Below are 20,719 nucleotides of genomic sequence, written 5' to 3' on the forward strand. Positions count from 1 at the left end.
CTATCACAGTTACCATACTACCACCTGGTGCATCAACATGCCCAGGTCCACAACAGCTTCTCTGTCAGCTACTCTCAGTCCTACTAAACCATCACCAGTCAGACAGCTGGGTGTTTCTGAAGTCTTCTTTCTTCCTCTGTTGAAAGCTCCTCCCTCTTCTGACACCAAACCCTACTCTCTGTCCCTCTGCATATCAGAGAGATGGAGATAGTGATGGTGGAGGGGGAGGGCATTAGCTCACATATCCTGGCTCTGAAATGACTTCAGTGACTGCAGGTCTATATGTGCTGCAGAGTGAAACTCGTTCAAACCGGCCGGATGTTTGACTTCTAAACTACCAGACAACTCAGCAAGCTGTGGTGACTAAGTGTGAAAACTGTTCACTTCTCTGTTCTAAAGTTAAAGTTTGTTTCAGCAGAGGAGGAACACATTGTTGAGATGATGCCATTATAGTTAAAGTACACATCATTATATACTGCTCAAAAAAATAAAGGGAACACTTAAACAACACAATGTAACTCCAAGTCAATCACATTTCTGTGAAATCAAACTGTCCACTTAGGAAGCAACACTGATTGACAATACATTTCACATGCTGTTGTGCAAATGGAATAGACAACAGGTGGAAATTATAGGCAATTAGCAAGACACCCCCAATAAAGGAGTGGTTCTGCAGGTGGTAACCACAGACCACTTCTCAGTTCCTATGTTTCCTGGCTGATGTTTTGGTCACTTTTAAATGCTGGCGGTGCTTTCACTCTAGTGGTAGCATGAGACGGCGTCTACAACCCACACAAGTGTCTCAGGTAGCGCAGCTCATCCAGGATGGCACATCAATGCGAGCTCTGGCAAGACGGTTTGCTGTGTCTGTCAGCATAGTGTCCAGAGCATGGAGGCGCTACCTGGAGACAGGCCAGTACATCAGGAGACGTGGAGGAGGCCGTACGAGGGCAACAACCCAGCAGCAGGACCGCTACCTCCGCCTTTGTGCAAGGAGGAGCATTGCCAGAGCCCTGCAAAATGACCTCCAGCAGGCCACAAATGTGCATGTCTCTGCTCAAACGGTCAGAAACAGACTCCATGAGGGTGGTATGAGGGCCTGACATCCACAGGTGGGGGTTGTGCTTACAGCCCAACACCGTGCAGGACGTTTGGCATTTGCCAGAGAACACCAAGATTGCAAATTCGCCACTGGCGCCCTGTGCTCTTCACAGATGAAAGCAGGTTCACACTGAGCACATGTGACAGACGTGACAGAGTCTGGAGACGCCGTGGAGAACGTTCTGCTGCCTGCAACATCCTCCAGCATGACCGGTTTGGCGGTGGGTCAGTCATGGTGTGGGGTGGCATTTCTTTGGGAGGCCGCACAGCCCTCCATGTGCTCGCCAGAGGTAGCCTGACTGCCATTAGGTACCGAGATGAGATCCTCAGACCCCTTGTGAGGCCATATGCTGGTGCGGTTGGCCCTGGGTTCCTCCTAATGCAAGACAATGCTAGACCTCATGTGGCTGGAGTGTGTCAGAAGTTCCTGCAAGAGGAAGGCATTGATGCTATGGACTGGCCCGCCTGTTTCCCAGACCTGAATCCAATTGAGCACATCTGGGACATCATGTCTCGCTCCATCCACCAACGCCACATTGCACCACAGACTGTCCAGGAGTTGGCGGATGCTTTAGTCCAGGTCTGGGAGGAGATCCCTCAGGAGACCATCCGCCACCTCATCAGGAGCATGCCCAGGCGTTGTAGGGAGGTCATACAGGCACGTGGAGGCCACACACACTACTGAGCCTCATTTTGACTTGTTTTAAGGACATTACATCAAAGTTGGATCAGCCTGTCGTGTGGTTTTCCACTTTAATTTTGAGTGTGACTCCAAATCCAGACCTCCATGGGTTGATAAATTGGATTTCCATTGATTATTTTTGTGTGATTTTGTTGTCAGCACATTCAACTATGTAAAGATAAAAGTGTTTAATAAGATTATTTCATTCATTCAGATCTAGGATGTGTTATTTTAGTGTTCCCTTTATTTTTTTGAGCAGTGTATTTTGTAACTTTTTTTCTGACATTTAATTGATCCAAATCCAGTCTTTGGAAATGATCAACTCAACAGATGAGTTTCTGAACAGAAGAAACATCCCTCCTCTACAACCCAACTCCCCTTAATGAATGATGTCATCACATAACAGACAAGCTACTGAGATCTCAGTAAAACAATAGAACGACCTCCACATCGCCCCCTACAGAATGTTATCAGTACTGATGAATAAATCTACTATAATCTCCACCACCAGTCGTCTCTCTCTCTCTCTACTGAGCCTGGGGGACGAGGTTACAGTTATTCTAATGAACTATATGTTTCAACTCTGTCAATTCAGGAAGTGAAGTGAATTTCCATTCATTGATTGAAAAGTCCACATGGAAAATGATTGTCATCAATGATTAGCTGAATTGCGATTCATTGTCTGTATTGAAATGGAATTAAATTTAATTGGACCCCAGCTCTGGTAACAAGAATCAGATTTCCCACTTCCTGGTTGGATTATTCTCAGGTTTTTGCCTGCCATATGTTGATGTTGTGTTATATTCACAGACATCATTCAAACAGTTTTAGAAACTTCCGAGTGTTTTCTATCCAAATCTACTAATACTATGCATATCCTACCTCCTGGGCCCGAGTAGCAGGCAGTTTAATTTGCGTACGTTTTTCATCCGAAAGTGACAATACTGCCCCCTAGCCCCAACAGGATTTGAAAGCCACTACCCTGTATCGCTGCTTCCTGCGCCTGATTCCTCACCCACTACACCCAAGCCTTACAGTAACGAGCTGAGATTAGGAGTACACTCTTATCTTCTCTAGGGTAGGGGGCAGTATTTTCCAAGCAGGAAATGAAAATCTGGTTCCTGTAGTTTTCTCAAGTCCTTGCCTTTCTGACACACAGTGAGTTAGGACTCAAATAGCACATCCTAAGACTTCCACTAGATGTCAACAGTCTTAGAAAGTTGTTTGAGCCTTTTGCGGTAAACACAGACCGAAGGAGAACGCTGGTAAGCAGGTGCCCTGAAAATCCATTGAGTTCATAGGGCGCGTTCATGTGAGAGGATACCTGTGTTCCAAAACTTTTTTCAAGACATAGCATGGGTCCGGTTGGAATACTACTGAAGTTTCACGTTCTGAAGGCCCTAAAGATTGATGCTATACAACGTTTGACATGTTTGAACGAACGTAAATATAACTTTTTCTTGACATTCGTCATCACATTTCCCTACATTTTGAGTAGCCTACTGAACGCGCAAACAACATGGAGTTATTTGGACATAAATTATGAACTTTATCGAACAAAACAACATTTATTGTGGACCTGGGATTCCTGGAAGTGCCTTCTGATGAAGATTATTAAAGGTTAGTGAATATTTATAATGCTATTTATGCGTTTAGATGACTCCAAGATGGCCGGTGTCTATAATTGCCTGCTGTTTTTTTCTGAGCACAGTACTCAGATTATTGCAAAGTGTGCTCTCCCAGTAAAGTTATTTTGAAATCTGTCAATGCGATTGCATTCAGGAGATGTTAATCTAGAAATCTTTGAATAACAGTTTTATATTTTATCAACGTTTCCTAATGAGTAATTTTGTAATTTGTTGTGCTGATTCACCGGCATTTTTGGAGGCAAAATATCACCGCCATTGTAAAATGCTGTTTTTGGATATAAATATCCCAACTCAGAACAGGTGCACCTAATAACGAAAAGGGGGAAAACAAAAAGGGAATCAGTGGCAGCTAGTAGGCCGGTGACGGCGACCGCCGAGCGCCACCCGAACAGGAAGGGGAGCCACCTTCGGTAGGAGTCGTGACACCCTGACGAAGGCCCCGTCCCGGTTAAAGAATTCTGTTCTTTTCTTACCAATTTTAATGCTGCACGTATTGCCAGTATACATTGATTTAATTATGTCATATGTTTTACCCCCTACACCACTTTCAATAACTTTGTAGAACAGTCCTGTATGCCAAATAGAATCAAATGAATCAAATAGAATCTCTCTCTCTCTCGCTCTCTCTCTCTCTCTCTCTCTCTCTTTCTCTCTTTTTCTCTCACCTCTCCAGTGCTTCCTGCATTGACCCTGTGGAAACACAACATATATTATAACTCCTTGTGTGTGTGTGTGTGTGTGTGTGTGTGTGTGTGTGTGTGTGTGTGTGTGTGTGTGTGTGTGTGTGTGTGTGTGTGTGTGTGTGTGTGTGTGAGCTTGTGTGTGTCAACAAGATGTGAGTATGCGTGGACGTTTGTGTGTTTGATGATATCTTACCTAGAGCCTTGTTACTTTGCCAGCCCCTGTAGAATACGAGGGGGATGACAGCAAACACCAACACAGCCAGACTAACACACACAGTGATCACCACTGAGGTACCTGGAATAAAGGGAGGTATGAGGGGTGATAAATGCCATAAATTAACCGTTGAATGTTTGATTTATTTTATTATATATAGTTTTTACTTAACTTCTCAGGGCTACGTGGGATCCTAGCGTCCCACCTGCGGGACACAGCCAGTGAAATATCAGGGCGGCAAATTGCAAACAACAAAATGTCATAATTCAACTTTCTCAAACATACAACTATTTTACACCATTTTAAAGATACACTTCTCCTTGATGTAACCACATTGTCCGATTTCAAAAAGGCTTTACAGCGAAAGCAAAACATTAGATTATGTTAGGAAAGTACATAGACAAAAATAATCACACAGCCATTTTCCAAGCAAGGACATGTGTCAATAAAACCCAAAACACAGCTAAATGAAGCACTAACCTTTGACGATCTTCATCAGATGACACTCCTAGGGCATTATGTTACACAATACATGTATGTTTTGTTCGATAAAGTTCATATATATATCCAAAAACAGCATTTTACATTGGCGCGTGATGTTCAGTAAATGTATTCCCACCAAAACTTCCGGTGAACGTGCACATCAATTTACAAAAATACTCATCATAAACGTTGACAAAATATATAACAATTATTTAAAGAATTATAGATAGACTACTCCTGGATGCAACCGCTGTGTCAGATTTTAAAATAGCTTTACGGAGAAAGCACATTTTTCAATATTCTGAGTACATAGCTCAGCCATCACAGCAAGCTATACAGATACCCGCCAAGTTCGGGGCCACCTAAACTCAGAATTAGTATTAAAAATATTCTCTTACCTTTGCTGATCTTCGTCAGAATGCACTCCCGGGACTGCTACTTCCACAAGAAATGTTGTTTTTGTTCGAAATGAGATGACCATCCTACCAATGACCATCCTACCAATGCTAGATTACGGAGACATAATTTATAGATCAGCAGGTAAGGGTGCTCTCGACCGGCTAGATGTTCTTTACCATTCGGCCATCAGATTTGCCACCAATGCTCCTTATAGGACACATCACTGCACTCTATACTCCTCTGTAAACTGGTAATCTCCTCCTTCCTCTGACACTCCTCTCCCTCCCTCTCTCTCTCTCTCCCTGTCTCTCCCTCTCTCTCTCTCTCTCTCTCTCTCTCTCTCTGTCTCTCTTTGTCTCTTTCTGTCTCTCTGTCTCTGTGTCTCTGTATCTCTCTTTCTCTCTCTCTCTCTCTGTCTGTCTCTCTGTCTCTCTGTCTCTGTCTCTCCATCTGTCTCTGTATCTCAATTCAATTCAAGGGCTTTATTGGCATGGGAAACACATGTTAGCGTTGCCAAGCACTTGAAGTAGATAACAAACAAAACTTAAATAAACAATACAAATTAACAGTAAACATTACACTCACAGAAGTTCCAGAATAATACATTAACTAAAAGTTCCGAAAGAATAAAGACATTACAAATGTCATATTATGTATATATACAGTGTTGTAACAATGTGCAAATAGTTAAAGTACAAAAGGGAAAATAAATAAAAATAAATATAGGTTGTATTTACAATGGTGTTTATTCTTCACATTTTTCTTGCGGCAACTGGTCACAAATCTTGCTGCTGTGATGGCACACTGTGGTATTTTACCAGTAGATATGGGAGTTTACCAAAATTGGATTTGTTTTTCTCTCTCTCTCTCTCTCTCTCTCTCTCTCTGCTGTGTGAAAATGATTCAAACAGGCCAGAGGTTAGACTTCTGAACCACAAGAGAAGTCAGCTAGCTGTGGTTGTGTACCAAAGAACACCCTATTCCCTATGTAGTGCAGTACTTTTGATCATGCCCCAAAGGGCTCTAGTGCACTATATAGGAGTATGGTGGCATTTGGGATGCGCATTCATTAGAAAACTGTCAACTTCTCTGTTCTAAAGTTCCCCATTACGACACTGTCTGTTTTGTTTTCGTAGAGGCAGCACATATAATTTAGATGTTGACAACATAGTTATCGATTCATCCATTTATTTTATATGTACAGTGCATTCGGAAAGAATTCGGATCCCTTGACGTTTTCCACATTTTGTTACGTTACAGCATTATTCTAAAGTTGATTAAATCATTTTTTCCCTCATCAATCTACTCACAGTACCACCTAATAGTCACACAACACCATGACACAGATGTCTCAAGTTTTGAGGGAGCGTAAATTGACATGCTGACTGCAAGAAAGTCCAACAGAGTTGTTACCATAGAATGTAATCTTAATTTCTCTACCATTAGCCGACTCCAACGTCATTTTAGAGGTTTTGGCAGAACATCCAACCTGCCTCAAAACCGCAAACCAATTGAAACCACGCCAGCCCAGGACCTCCACATCCCGCTTCTTCGCCTGCGAGATCATCTGAGGAGGGGGAGGGGGGTGCTAAGGAGTATTTCTGTCCGTAATAAAGCCGTTTTGTGGGGGAAAACTAATTCGGATTGGCTGGGCCTCGTTCCCCAGTGGGTGGACCTGGCTCCCAAGTAGGTGGACCTATGCCCTCCCAGGCCCACCAATGGATGTGCCCTTGCCCAGTCATGTGAAATCCATATATTAGGGCCAATTGAATTTATTTCAATAGACTGATTTCCTTCTCTGAATTGTAACTCAGTAAAACATTGTTGCATGTTGCGTTCATATTTTTCTTCAGCAGTTATACACTGACTGTACAAAACATTAGGACAGATTGTTGAGATGATGATAATATAGTTAAAGTACACATCAATATATTTTATTTCTTTTAGATATTATATATCTTGTACATTTCATTGATCCACATACACTGAGTGCACCAAACATTAGGAACACCTGATCTTTCCATGACATAGACTGACCAGGTGAATCCAGGTGAAAGCTATGATCCCTTATTGATGTAATTTGTTAAATCCACTTCATTCCGTGTAGATGAAGGGGAGGAGACAGGTTAAAGAAGGATTGTTAGGCCTTAAGACAATTGAGACATGGATTGTGCATGTGTGCCGTTCAGAGGGTTTTGGGCAAGACAAAAGATTTCAGTGCCTTTAAATGGGGTATGATAGTAGGTGCCAGGTGCACCGGTTGAGTCAAGAACTGCAACGCTGCTGGGTTTTGTCCACCACCCAAAATAATTGTCAACCCAAAGGACATCCACCCAACTTGACACAACTGTGGGAAGCATTGGAGTCAAAATGGGCCAGCATCCCTGTGCAAGGCTTTCAACAGCTTGTAGAGTCCATTCCCTGAATAATTGAGGATGTTCTGAGGGCAAAATATTAGGAAAGTGTTCCTAATTCCTATTTCAGTGTATATTTACATCAATTATGAAAGATTGGATTGGAATGGAATTTCATACGTGCAAATGTTACAAAGACTAACAATTTACTGACTCTTGTGTTTTGAATGAGGGTTTGGTAGGTGGAGTCTTGGGTTGCTGTGTTGAGGGTTTGGTAGGTGGAGTCTTGGGTTGTTGTGTTGAGGGTTTGGTAGGTGGAGTCTTGGGTTGTTGTGTTGAGGGTTTGGTAGGTGGAGTCTTGGGTTGTTGTGTTGAGGGTTTGGTAGGTGGAGTCTTGGGTTGTTGTGTTGAGGGTTTGGTAGGTGGAGTCTTGGGTTGTTGTGTTGAGGGTTTGGTAGGTGGAGGCTTGGGTTGTTGTGTTGAGGGTTTGGTAGGTGGAGTCTTGGGTTGTTGTGTTGAGGGTTTGGTAGGTGGAGTCTTGGGTTGTTGTGTTGAGGGTTTGGTAGGTGGAGTCTTGGGTTGTTGTGTTGAGGGTTTGGTAGGTGGAGTTTTGGGTTGCTGTGTTAAGTGGTTGGTAGGTGGAGTCTCGGGTTGCTGTGTTGATTGGTTGGTAAATCTTCATCAGACAATTGAGAAAATTGTTCAGTCATTAGAACATTCATTAAAATATTGTAACACGTTGTTCAACTAATGAATAGATTGCAGAGCATCGTTAGCATAGACGTCACAGTGTGGGCTACCTTTGGCTCTGCCAATAGGTTATGTTGTAGAGTCTTGGTCAGCAAGGTTGGTTGTAGAGGCTTGGTCAGCAGGGTAGGTTGTAGAGGCTTGGTCAGCAAGGTAGGTTGTAGAGGCTTGGTAGGCAGGGTAGGTTGTAGAGGCTTGGTCAGCAAGGTAGGTTGTAGAGGCTTGGTAGGCAGGGTAGGTTGTAGAGGCTTGGTCAGCAAGGTAGGTTGTAGAGGCTTGATCAGCAGGTTATGTTGTAGAGTCTTGATCAGCAAGGTAGGTTGTAGAGGCTTGGTCAGCAGGGTAGGTTGTAGAGTTGGTAGGTGAGTTGACAGCAGAGTAGACTGAAGAGATTACCACAGGGAGTGTGTCTGTCTGTCTGTCTGTCTGTCTGTCTGTCTGTCTGTCTGTCTGTCTGTCTGTCTGTCTGTCTGTCTGTCTGTCTGCCTCTCTGATCTCCTCATACACACAGTCAACCTGCATACAGAACCAAAGACAATAAATACATGTTCAGATATGAAGGGCCTCAACCATCGTTAGGCAAGGTGCATCCTAAAAAAATATTTCAAGATCTACATGGTCAGTATGAGTCTAAGTATCCATGAGAGACTTTACAGAGTACTGTATATATCATAGATACCATCAGACCTGACCACAGACAGGAGGAGAGACTTTACAGAGTACTGTATATATCATAGATACCATCAGACCTGACCACAGACAGGAGGAGAGACTTTACAGAGTACTGTATATATCATAGATACCATCAGACCTGACCACAGACAGGAGGAGAAACTTTACAGAGTACTGTATATATCATAGATACCATCAGACCTGACCACAGACAGGTGGAGAGACTTTACAGAGTACTGTATATATCATAGATACCATCAGACCTGACTACAGACAGGAGGAGACTTTACAGAGTACTGTATATATTATAGATAACATGATTTATAACATGAATTACAACGTTCATTCGATCAGTTGGTTTCTCAGTAATGCAGGACGACAGACAGACAGGCCAGAAGACAGGCAAGAAGACAGACAGACAGGCCAGAAGACAGACAGACAGACAGACAGACAGACAGACAGACAGACAGACAGACAGACAGACAGACAGACAGACAGACAGACAGACAGACAGACAGGCAAGAAGACAGACAGACAGGCAAGAAGACAGGCAAGAAGACAGACAGACAGACAGACAGACAGACAGACAGACAGACAGACAGACAGACAGACAGACAGACAGACAGACAGACAGACAGACAGACAGACAGACAGACAGACAGACAGACAGGTAGATTTCAAGAAACTCAAATCTAAACCATATTTTTTGCTCAAATCAGTAGACATGAAACTTACCAGCACTATTACTCTGTCCTGCACCAGGAGAGTAGTCTGAGGGAGAGAGAGAAATGATTTCCTCCAGCATTTACTATCACAGAACATTAGTTGTAATGTCTGAGATGAGAGATTCATCATATCACAACATATTAGTAGTAATGTCTGAGATGAGAGATTCATCATATCACAACATATTAGTTGTAATGTCTGAGATGAGAGATTCATCATATCATAACATATTAGTAGTAATGTCTGAGATGAGAGATTCATCATATCACAACATATTAGTTGAAATGTCTGAGATGAGAGATTCATCATATCACAACATATTAGTTGTAATGTCTGAGATGAGAGATTCATCATATCACAACATATTAGTAGTAATGTCTGAGATGAGAGATTCATCATATCACAACATATTAGTAGTAATGTCTGAGATGAGAGATTCATCATATCACAACATATTAGTTGGTAATGTCTGAGATGAGAGATTCATCATATCACAACATATTAGTAGTAATGTCTGAGATGAGAGATTCATCATATCACAACATATTAGTAGTAATGTCTGAGATGAGAGATTCATCATATCACAATATATTAGTAGTAATGTCTGAGATGAGAGATTCATCATATCACAACATATTAGTAGTAATGTCTGAGATGAGAGATTCATCATATCACAACATATTAGTAGTAATGTCTGAGATGAGAGATTCATCATATCACAACATATTAGTAGTAATGTCTGAGATGAGAGATTCATCATATCACAACATATTAGTAGTAATGTCTGAGATGAGAGATTCATCATATCACAACATATTAGTAGTAATGTCGGAGATGAGAGATTCATCATATCACAACATATTCGTTGTAATGTCTGAGATGAGAGATTCATCATATCACAACATATTAGTTGTAATGTCTGAGATGAGAGATGCATCATATCACAACATATTAGTAGTAATGTCTGAGATGAGAGATTCATCATATCACAACATATTAGTAGTAATGTCTGAGATGAGATTCATCATATCACAACATATTAGTAGTAATGTCTGAGATGAGAGATTCATCATATCACAACATATTAGTAGTAATGTCTGAGATGAGAGATTCATCATTTCACAACATATTAGTTGTAATGTCTGAGATGAGAGACTATAAGTCTATAAGTCTTTGCTAGGTAAAGCCCCGTCTTATCTCAGCTCACTGGTCACCATAGCAGCACCCACCCATAGCACGCGCTCCAGCAGGTATATCTCACTGTTCACCCCCAAAGCCAATTCCTTCTTTGGCCGCCTTTCCTTCCAGTCCTCTGCTGCCAATGACTGGAACGAACTGCAAAAATCACTGAAGCTGGAGACATATCTCCCTCACTAGCTTTAAGCACCAGCTGTCTGTCACGGCTCACTCGAGTGATGGGGTGAAGTCAGGCGCAGGAGACCAAAGATGCGTAGTAGGGTGTTTTATTTCCTAATACCAACAAATACAATCAGGAAACGAACAAGGAAAACGAACCAGACAAAAATATCAATGTCCACCTCAACAGGGTCGGAACACAGTCCAGAAACAAAAATAACATCTTCCACAAAATGAATCATGAAAACATAAACACCCCCTAAACCTCATGACAAGCAACAACGAACAATCCCGCACAAAAACCTAAACCCAGAACAGCAAGACTAAATACCCCACTAATTACCTAACTCAAAACAGGTGTAACACAAAACCAGACAAAACCAAACGAAACGGAAAAGAGGATCGGTGGCAGCTAGTAAGCCGGCGACGATGACCGCCGAGCGCCGCCCGAACAGGGAGAGGAGCCACTTTCGGTACACTTCGTGGCACTGTCAGAGCAGCTCACTGCACCTGCACATAGCCCACCTGTAAATAGCCCATCCAACTACCTCATCCCCATACTGTTATTTATATATTTATTTTTTTAATTGCTCTTTCCACCCCAGTATCTCTACTTGCACATTCATCTTCTGCACATCTATCACTCCAGTGTTTAATTGCTAAATTGTAATTATTTTGCCTCTATGGCCTATTTATTGCCTTACCTCCCTTATCTTACCTCATTTGCACACACTGTATATATACTTTTTCTATTGCGTTATTGACTGTTTATTCCATGTGTAACTCTGTGTTGTTGTTTGTGTAGCACTGTTTTGCTTTATCTTGGCCAGGTCGAAGTTGTAAATGACAACTTGTTCTCAAAAGGCCTACCTGGTTAAATAAAGGTGAAATAAAAAAAAATATATATATTTTCTTTAATCCTGCTCAAATCTAATTTTAACCTTGCTCAAATCTAACATGAATCCTGCTCAAATCTTACTTTAATCCTGCTCAAATCTAACTTTAACCCTGCTCTAATCTAACTTTAATCCTGCGCAAATCGTACTTTAACCCTGCTCTAATCTAACTTTAATCCTGCTCAAATCTAACTTTAACCCTGCTCTAATCTAACTTTAACCCTGCTCAAATATAAACAATTTTTTATTTCAACTTTATTTAACCAGGTAGGCCAGTTGAGAACAAGTTCTCATTTGCAGCTGCGACCTGGCCAAGATAAACCAAAGCAGTTCGACACATACAACAACACAGAGTTACACATGGAATAGACAAACATACAATCAATAATATAGTAGAAAAATCTATATACAGCATGTGTAAATGAGGTAGGATAAGAGAGGTAAGGCAATAAATAGGCCATGGTGGCGAAGTAATTACAATATAGCAATTAAACACTGGAATGGTGTCATCTGCGTAGAGGTGGATCAAAGAATCACCAGCAGCAAGAGCGACATCATTGATGTATACAGAGAAGAGAGTCGGCCCGAGAATTGAACCCTGTGGTACCCCCGTAGAGACTGCCTGAGGTCCGGACAACAGGCCCTCCGATTTAACATACTGAACTCTATCGGAGAAGTAGTTGGTGAACCAAGCGAGGCAATCATTTGAGAAACCAAGGCTGTTGAGTCTGCCAATAAGAATGTTGTGATTGACAGAGTCGAAAGCCTTAGCCAGGTCGATGAATACGGCTGCACAGTAATGTCTCTTATCGATGGTGGTTATGATATCGTTTAGGACCTTGAGCGTGGCTGAGGTGCACCCATGACCAGCTCTGAAACCAGATTGCATAGCGGAGAAGGTACGGTGAGATTCGAAATGGTCGGTAATCTGTTTGTTGACTTGGCTTTCAAAGACCTTAGAGAGGCAGGGTAGAATAGATATAGGTCTGTAGCAGTTTGGGTCTAGAGTGTCTCCCCCTTTGAAGAGGGGGATGACCGCGGCAGCTTTCCAATCTATGGGAATCTCAGATGATACGAAAGAGATGATGAGCAGGCTAGTAATAGGGGTTGCAACAATTTCGGCAGATCATTTTAGAAAGAGAGGGTCCAAATTGTCTAGCCCAGATTTTTCAGCTCTTTTAGAACATCAGCTGTCTGGATATGGGTGAAGGAGAAGTGGGGGAGGTTTTGGCGGGTTGCTGTGGACGGTGCCGGGCAGTTGACCGGGGTAGGGGTAGCCAGGTGGAAAGCATGGCTAGCTGTAGAAAAATGCTTATTGAAATTCTCAATTATTGTGGATTTATCGGTAGTGACAGTGTTTCCTAGACTCAGTGCAGTGGGCAGCTGGGAGGAGTTGCTCTTATTCTCAATGGACTTTACAGTGTCCCAGAACTTTTTTGAGTTTGTACTACCGGATGCAAATTTCTGTTTGAAAAAGCTAGCCTTAGCTTTCCTAACTGCCTGTGTATATTGGTTCCTAAGTTCCCTGAAAAGTTGCATATCACGGGGTCTATTCGATGCTAATGCAGAATGGTTGTTTTTGTGCTGGTCAAGGGCAGACAGGTCTGGAGTTAACCAGGAGCTATATCTATTCCTGGTTCTACATTTTTTGAATGGAGCATGCTTATTTAAGATGGTGAGGAAGACAGACAGACAGACAGACAGACAGACAGACAGACAGACAGACAGACAGACAGACAGACAGACAGACAGACAGACAGACAGACAGACAGACAGACAGACAGACAGACAGACAGACAGACAGACAGACAGACAGACAGACAGACAGACAGACAGAACTCACCTGAGAGGGGACAGCAGGAGTATCTTCATTCTGGACAGTTACTCCCCAGTTACTATACTGTTAAAGTTACTTTACTACCTCAGTTACTATACTGTTAAAGTTACTTAACTACCACAGTTACTATACTGTTGATTTACTTTACTATCACAGTTACTATACTGTTAAAGTTACTTTACTACCACAGTTACTATACTGTTAAAGTTATTTCACTATCACAGTTAATATACTGTAAAAGTTACTTCACTATCACAGTTAATATACTGTTAAAGTTACTCTACTATACTACCAGCTAGCACAGGTCCACAACATCTTGTCTGTCAGCTATTAGTTTGACAGCAGTGTTTCTGAAATGCTCTTTCTTCTTTTTTGAAAGCTCCTCCCTCTTCTGACACCCAACTATCTTTGTCTCTCTCTCTCTCTCTCTCTCTCTCTCTCTCTCTCTCTCTCTCTTTCTCTCACCCTCTCTCTCTATCTCTCTCTCTGTCTGTCTCTCTCTTGCTCTCTCCTCCTCTGACACCCTTCTCCTCTCTCTCTCTCAATTCAATTGAATTCAAGGGGTTTTATTGTAATGGGAAACATATGTTAACATTGCCAAAGCAAGTGAAGTAGATAATAAACAAAAGTGAAATAAACACAGTTAACAGTAAACATTACACTCACAAAAGTTTAAAAAGAATAAAGACATTACAAATGTCATATTATGTGTATATACAGTGTTGTAACAATGTACAAAAGGTTAAAGTACAAAAGGGAAAATAAATAAGCATAAATATGGGTTGTACTTACAATGGTGTTTGTTCTTCACTGGTTGATCTTTTCTTGTGGCAACAGGTCACACATCTTGCTGCTGTGATGGCACACTGTGGTATTTCACCCAATAGATATGGGAGTTAATCAAAATTGGGTTTGTTTTCAAATTCTTTGTGGATCTGTGTAATCTGAGGGAAATATGTGTCTCTAATATGGTCATACATTTGGCAAGAGGTTAGGAAGTGCAGCTCAGTTTCCACCTCATTTTGTGGGCATTGTTCACATAGCCTGTCTTCTCTTGAGAGCCAGGTCTGCCTACGGTGGCCTTTCTCAATAGCAAGGCTATGCTCACTGAGTATGTACATAGTCAAAGCTTTCCTTAAGTTTGGGTCAGTCACAGTGGTCAGGTATTCTGTCACTGTGTACTCTCTGTTTAGGGCAAAATAGCATTCTAGTTTGCTCTGTTTTTCTGTTAATTCTTTCCAATGTGTCAAGTAATTATCTTTTTGTTTTCTCATGATTTGTTTAGGTCTAATTGTGTTGCTGTCCTGGGGCTCTGTGGGGTGTGTTTCTGTTTGTGAACAGAGCCCCAGGACCAGCTTGCTTAGGGGACTCTTCTCCAGGTTCATCTCTCTGTAGGTGATGGCTTTGTTATGGAAGGTTTGGGAATCGCTTCCTTTTAGGAGTTTGTAGAATTTAACGGTTCTTTTCTGGATTTTGATAATTAGCGGGTATCGGCCTAATTCTGCTCTGCATGCATTATTTGGTCTTTTATGTTGTCCCCGTCTCTCTCTCTCTCTCTCTGTCTCTCTGTCTCTCTGTCTCTCTCACTCTCTTTATCTCTCTTTCTCCATGTCAGAGAGATGGAGGTGGGCATTAGCCTACACATCCTGTTGATTTCTCTGTAGTGACCTCAGTGTCTGGAGGTCTATATGTGCTGCAGAGTGAAACTGGTTCAAACCGGCCGAAGGTTAGACTACTAAACCACCAGAGAACTCAGCTGGCTGTGGTGACTAAGTGTTAAAACTGTCAACTTCTCTGTTCTAAAGTTTCCATGTTTGTTTCAGCAGAGGAGGAACACATTGTTGAGATGATGACAATATAGTTAAAGTAAGTAATATCAGAGACAGTAAAACTCTTCTCCCAGTAATATCAGAGACGTTAAAACTCTTCACCCAGTAATACCAGAGACAGTACAACTCTTCTCCTAGTAATACCAGAGACAGTATAACTCTTCTCACAGTAATACCAGAGACAGTATAACTCTTCTCCCAGTAATACCAGAGACAGTACAACTCTTCACCCAGTAATACCAGAGACAGTATAACTCTTCTCCTAGTAATACCAGAGACAGTATAACTCTTCACCCAGTAATACCAGAGACAGTACAACTCTTCTAGTAATACCAGAGACAGTATAACTCTTCTCCTAGTAATACCAGAGACAGTACAACTCTTCTCCCAGTAATACCAGAGACAGTATAACTCTTCTCCTAGTAATACCAGAGACAGTATAACTCTTCTCCCAGTAATACCAGAGACAGTATAACTCTTCTCCCAGTAATACCAGAGACAGTACAACTCTTCTCCTAGTAATACCAGAGACAGTATAACTCTTCTCACAGTAATACCAGAGACAGTATAACTCTTCTCCTAGTAATACCAGAGACAGTATAACTCTTCTCCCAGTAATACCAGAGACAGTACAACTCTTCACCCAGTAATACCAGAGACAGTATAACTCTTCTCCTAGTAATACCAGAGACAGTATAACTCTTCTCCTAGTAATACCAGAGACAGTATAACTCTTCTCCTAATAATACCAGAGACAGTATAACTCGTCTCCCAGTAATACCAGAGACAGTATAACTCTTCTCACAGTAATACCAGTAGAAGTCTCAGTCAGAGACATGATAACATGTGAAATGGAACATTTAAATAGTTGTTTTCATTTGTCTACTTTTGTTTGACTTCTTTACAAAGTGAAAGTGAATGTGATGATGATGATGATGAAGGTGATTATGATGTTGATGATGATGGTGGTGATGATGTCAGTAAGCGTGTGTTCAATGCTATAGGTTGAGACACTCAAACCATTTCCTCGAAATAGTCCACACATCTGGTTCGTCTTGTGTTTTCTCATGCTGCACTTCTTAATGTGGTCTCAATGTGAAACTATTTCAAGCTGGCTGTTCACTTCAAAACCACAAGAGAACACCATATAAGCTGAGGGGAAAGTATGGGCGGTTCAAGTGCTAAAATGTTCACTTCTATTTCGGCGCTAATGTACTGTCCATGTTGTGTCATGAAATACAAACACCTTAAGAAATGGCTGATTGTTCACACATTTATTAAAACAACTTTTATGGATATCAGAACTTCATGAAACATTGAGGATTTTTCAGTTTTACAAAAGTCAGATTCTTAAAATAAGCCAGAAATAGCGTATTTATATAAATCCAGTCATTGTTTGCAGTTCCAGGGTTTGGTACATTTAAACATGGTCTGCAGTCTTGGGGTTCAGGGTTTGGTAAGTTGAATCTTGGTTTGCAGCGTTGGAGTTCAGGGTTTGGTAGACAGCATAATCTTTTCCAATATAAACCATGGCATCTGGAGCAGGGTCATTCTCATAGTGCTGGTCCCCCTATAAAGGTACAACAACATTAGTCCATAATCAGTACCATCAGTAGAGTCATTAGTCCATAATCAGTACCATCAGACAGTGGAGTTATTAGTCCATAATCAGTACCATCAGACAGTAGAGTCATTAGTCCATTATTAGTACCATTAGACAGTAGAGTCATTAGTCCATAATCAGTCCCATCAGACTGTAGAGTTATTAGTCCATAATCAGTCCCATCAGACTGTAGAGTTATTAGTCCAAAATCGGTACCATCAAACAGTGGAGTTATTAGTCCATAATCAGTACCATCAGACAGTAGAGTTATTAGTCCATAATCAGTACCATCAGACAGAGTTATTAGTCCATAATCAGTACCATCAGACAGTAGAGTTATTAGTCCATAATCAGTACCATCAGTAGAGTTATTAGTCCATAATCAGTACCATCAGACAGTAGAGTTATTAGTCCATAATCAGTACCATCAGACAGTAGAGTTATTAGTCCATAATCAGTACCATCAGTCAGTGTATTTCTGTCTATTGTCCTTATTTGGTGATGTATGAACCTGCTATATTCTGTAGTCTTGTTGTATAAATACATTTGATGAATTGGTACAGTTGATGATCTGAATGGTTTGGTTAAATCTGTTAATCTGTGATCCCAGCAGACACCCCCATGCCCAACCACCCCCTCCTAACCTTCTACCCCTCACCTCCTCACTGTTTCCTGGGTGGGTGTTTGGTCTGCTAGAGGTCTGTCTGCTGGAGGAGACCGGCCCTGGGGAACACACAACATCTTAAATAGAATACACACCTGTAATGTTGTGTGTGTGTGTGTGTGTGTGTGTGTGTGTGTGTGTGTGTGTGTGTGTGTGTGTGTGTGTGTGTGTGTGTGTGTGTGTGTGTGTGTACCTGTGTGTGTGTGTACCTGTGTGTGTGTGCGTGTGTGTGTGTGTGTGTGTGTGTGTGTGTGTGTGTGTGTGTGTGTGTGTGTGTGTGTGTGTACCTGTGTGTGTGTGTGTGTGTGTGTGTGTGTGTGTGTGTACCTGTTTGCTTGTGTATCTGAAACATACCTTGCACGTTGTTACATTTCCATCTGTAGACGGTGAACAGGATGACAGTGAACACCAACACAGCCAGACTCACAGACACTGTGATCACTGCAAACCCTATTGGGATTGATGATGATGTGGAGGATGAAGGGGAGAAAGATGATGGAACAGGGTAATTGGAGGTCCCTGGGGTGGATGAAGAGGTGGGTGAGGTTGGTGGTGCAGGAGACCTGGAGATCACTGAGGTGAAAAAATCATGAATGACATATTATCTTGTCAGATGATAATAAAATAATACAATATATATTCCATTTAGCAGACACGTTTATCCCAATGAAACTTACAGTCATGAATACATTTATCATCTTGGTGGCCCTAGCAGGAATCAAACCCACAATTCCGGCGTTACAAACCCCCTGTTCTAACAACTGAACCGCAGAGGAACACAATGACTCCCTATAAACACAATTTCTCTTTCAACATATTTTCTCAACCAAAAATATATATTTTCAACGTATTTTCAACTTCTTGTGCTCGTAGGGCTGGTCAAAATACATTTTTCAAATATCGTTGAAAGCTTTGACCAGAAGGTCAGAGGTCATCACAGTGAACTGTACTGTAAGCCATGATGATGACAGGCAGAGAAAAGGAACTGTGAAAAACCTCTTCCTCAATCTTTGTCAAGACCTCACAGCTCAGTAAAAATCTGGTCCAGAAATGGAAGTGATACAACAGCCTAACATCTGTAAAACAGGAAGCTACATACATATTATCAACTTACCATGCGTGTAATGATTTCAATCAAACCACATGTGTCACACACTGTAGATATGACTGTAACTTGTGTGTTCAGGATCACATGTTAAAGAGAAAGAAGAAGTTTATACTCACTTATAACAAGCAGCTTCACCTGTGTGATCAGTGTAATGTAACGTTGTTCTGTCCTGCTGGTTTCTACTCCACACCAGTAGGTCCCAGTATCATCTTCAGTCAGGTTACTGATGGTCACTGTGGAGAATCTCTCCCTTCCTCTCTTAGAAAGAGAGTATCTTCATAGTTTTTCATTAAATGTGCCTGATATCTGGTATTCACAGTTATATTCACTGTCTTCCTTGCAGAAATACTTGATACTGTCCTTATAGTCCTCTGGATAGTTGCATCTGATGGTAGCTTCTCTTCCCAGAAAGGCCGTCTCTGTGAGTGACTTCTTACAGCAGTCATCTGTCAATAGAAACACACATCACAACCTTAGTCTAATACTATAGACTGACTTCTCACATCAGTCATCTGTCAATAGAAACACACATCACAACCTTAGTCTAATACTATAGACTGACTTCTCACAGCAGTCATCTGTCAATAGGAACACACATCACAACCTTAGTCTAATACTATAGACTGACTTCTCACATCAGTCATCTGTCAATAGAAACACACATCACAATCTTAGTCTAATACTATAGACTGACTTCTCACATCAGTCATCTGTCAATAGGAACACACATCACAACCTTAGTCTAGTACTATAGACTGACTTCTCACATCAGTCATCTGTCAATAGAAACACACATCACAACCTTAGTCTAATACTATAGACTGACTTCTCACATCAGTCATCTGTCAATAGAAACACACATCACAACCTTAGTCTAATACTATAGACTGACTTCTCACAGCAGTCATCTGTCAATAGGAACACACATCACAACCTTAGTCTAATACTATAGACTGACTTCTCACATCAGTCATCTGTCAATAGGAACACATCACAACCTTAGTCTAATACTATAGACTGACTTCTCACATCAGTCATCTGTCAATAGAAACACACATCACAATCTTAGTCTAATACTATAGACTGACTCCATTGACTAGTGGTACTGATCATGTAATAACATATGTAGCTAAATTCATTTTATAAAGTTAAAGTAAAAGTCTCTCACCCTTCTTCACATCCAGCTCTACCTTGGTATAACTGTCAGGTATAGTAGGTTTGTCCACTCCACACCAGTAGGTCCCTTCATCTTGTCTGGTCAGTTGTCTGATGATCACCTTGAAGTAGTTTCCTCCAGTGTTGTCATACAGAGAGAATCTACCTCTGTGTACCCAGGTGTTCTTCAATCCAGTTCTGATTTGATCCTTACATCTCCAGCTATACTGTCCCACGCAGAAATATTTCTCATGACTTCTTTCTTCTGTGTAATAATGACAGTAGATGATGACAGTTCCCCCAGAGAATCCTGTCACTTTGAAGGAGCTCAAACAACCTGTCAATCAGACAAGAGAAAATACCTCTAGGTTTAGTGTTTTGTAATATTAATCAAATAAAATAAAATCTAAGTTTATTTGTCACATGCGCCGAATACAACAGGTGTAGACCTTACAGTGAAATGCTTACTTACAAGCCCCTAACCAACAATGCCATTTTTAAGTAAAAAATTGGTATTAGGTAAACAATAGATAAGTAAAGAAATAAAATAAAACAGTAAAA

The 20,719-nt window shown here is 41.3% G+C and overlaps 2 protein-coding genes across 3 annotated transcripts in view; both read right to left on the reverse strand.

Moving 5' to 3' along the window:
• LOC106594617 (CMRF35-like molecule 5) overlaps nucleotides 1-327 on the reverse strand; it is a 14,312-nt gene extending 13,985 nt beyond the window's left edge. Inside the window, exon 1 of one of the 2 annotated variants that reach the window (XM_045709680.2) lies at nucleotides 1-327. This exon is cut by the window's left edge and continues 119 nt beyond it. The gene's annotated coding sequence lies outside the window, so the exon portion shown is untranslated. The other variant, XM_045709682.2, reaches the window with a different exon arrangement.
• Nucleotides 328-16,883: 16,556 nt separating this feature from the next.
• Nucleotides 16,884-20,490, reverse strand: LOC145862566 (uncharacterized). Its single transcript, XM_082967046.1, has 5 exons — nucleotides 20,172-20,490; nucleotides 19,120-19,449; nucleotides 18,250-18,468; nucleotides 17,890-17,954; nucleotides 16,884-17,198 (listed from the first exon to the last, which is right to left on the reverse strand). Coding segments are annotated over exons 2-5 (435 nt in total). The 5' UTR covers nucleotides 19,121-19,449; nucleotides 20,172-20,490; the 3' UTR covers nucleotides 16,884-17,048.
• Between the last annotated feature and the right edge of the window lie 229 nt (nucleotides 20,491-20,719).

Source organism: Salmo salar, chromosome 02, assembly GCF_965601325.2.
Source record: "Salmo salar chromosome 02, fSalSal1, whole genome shotgun sequence".
In the NCBI taxonomy this organism is placed as follows: Eukaryota; Metazoa; Chordata; class Actinopteri; order Salmoniformes; family Salmonidae; genus Salmo; species Salmo salar.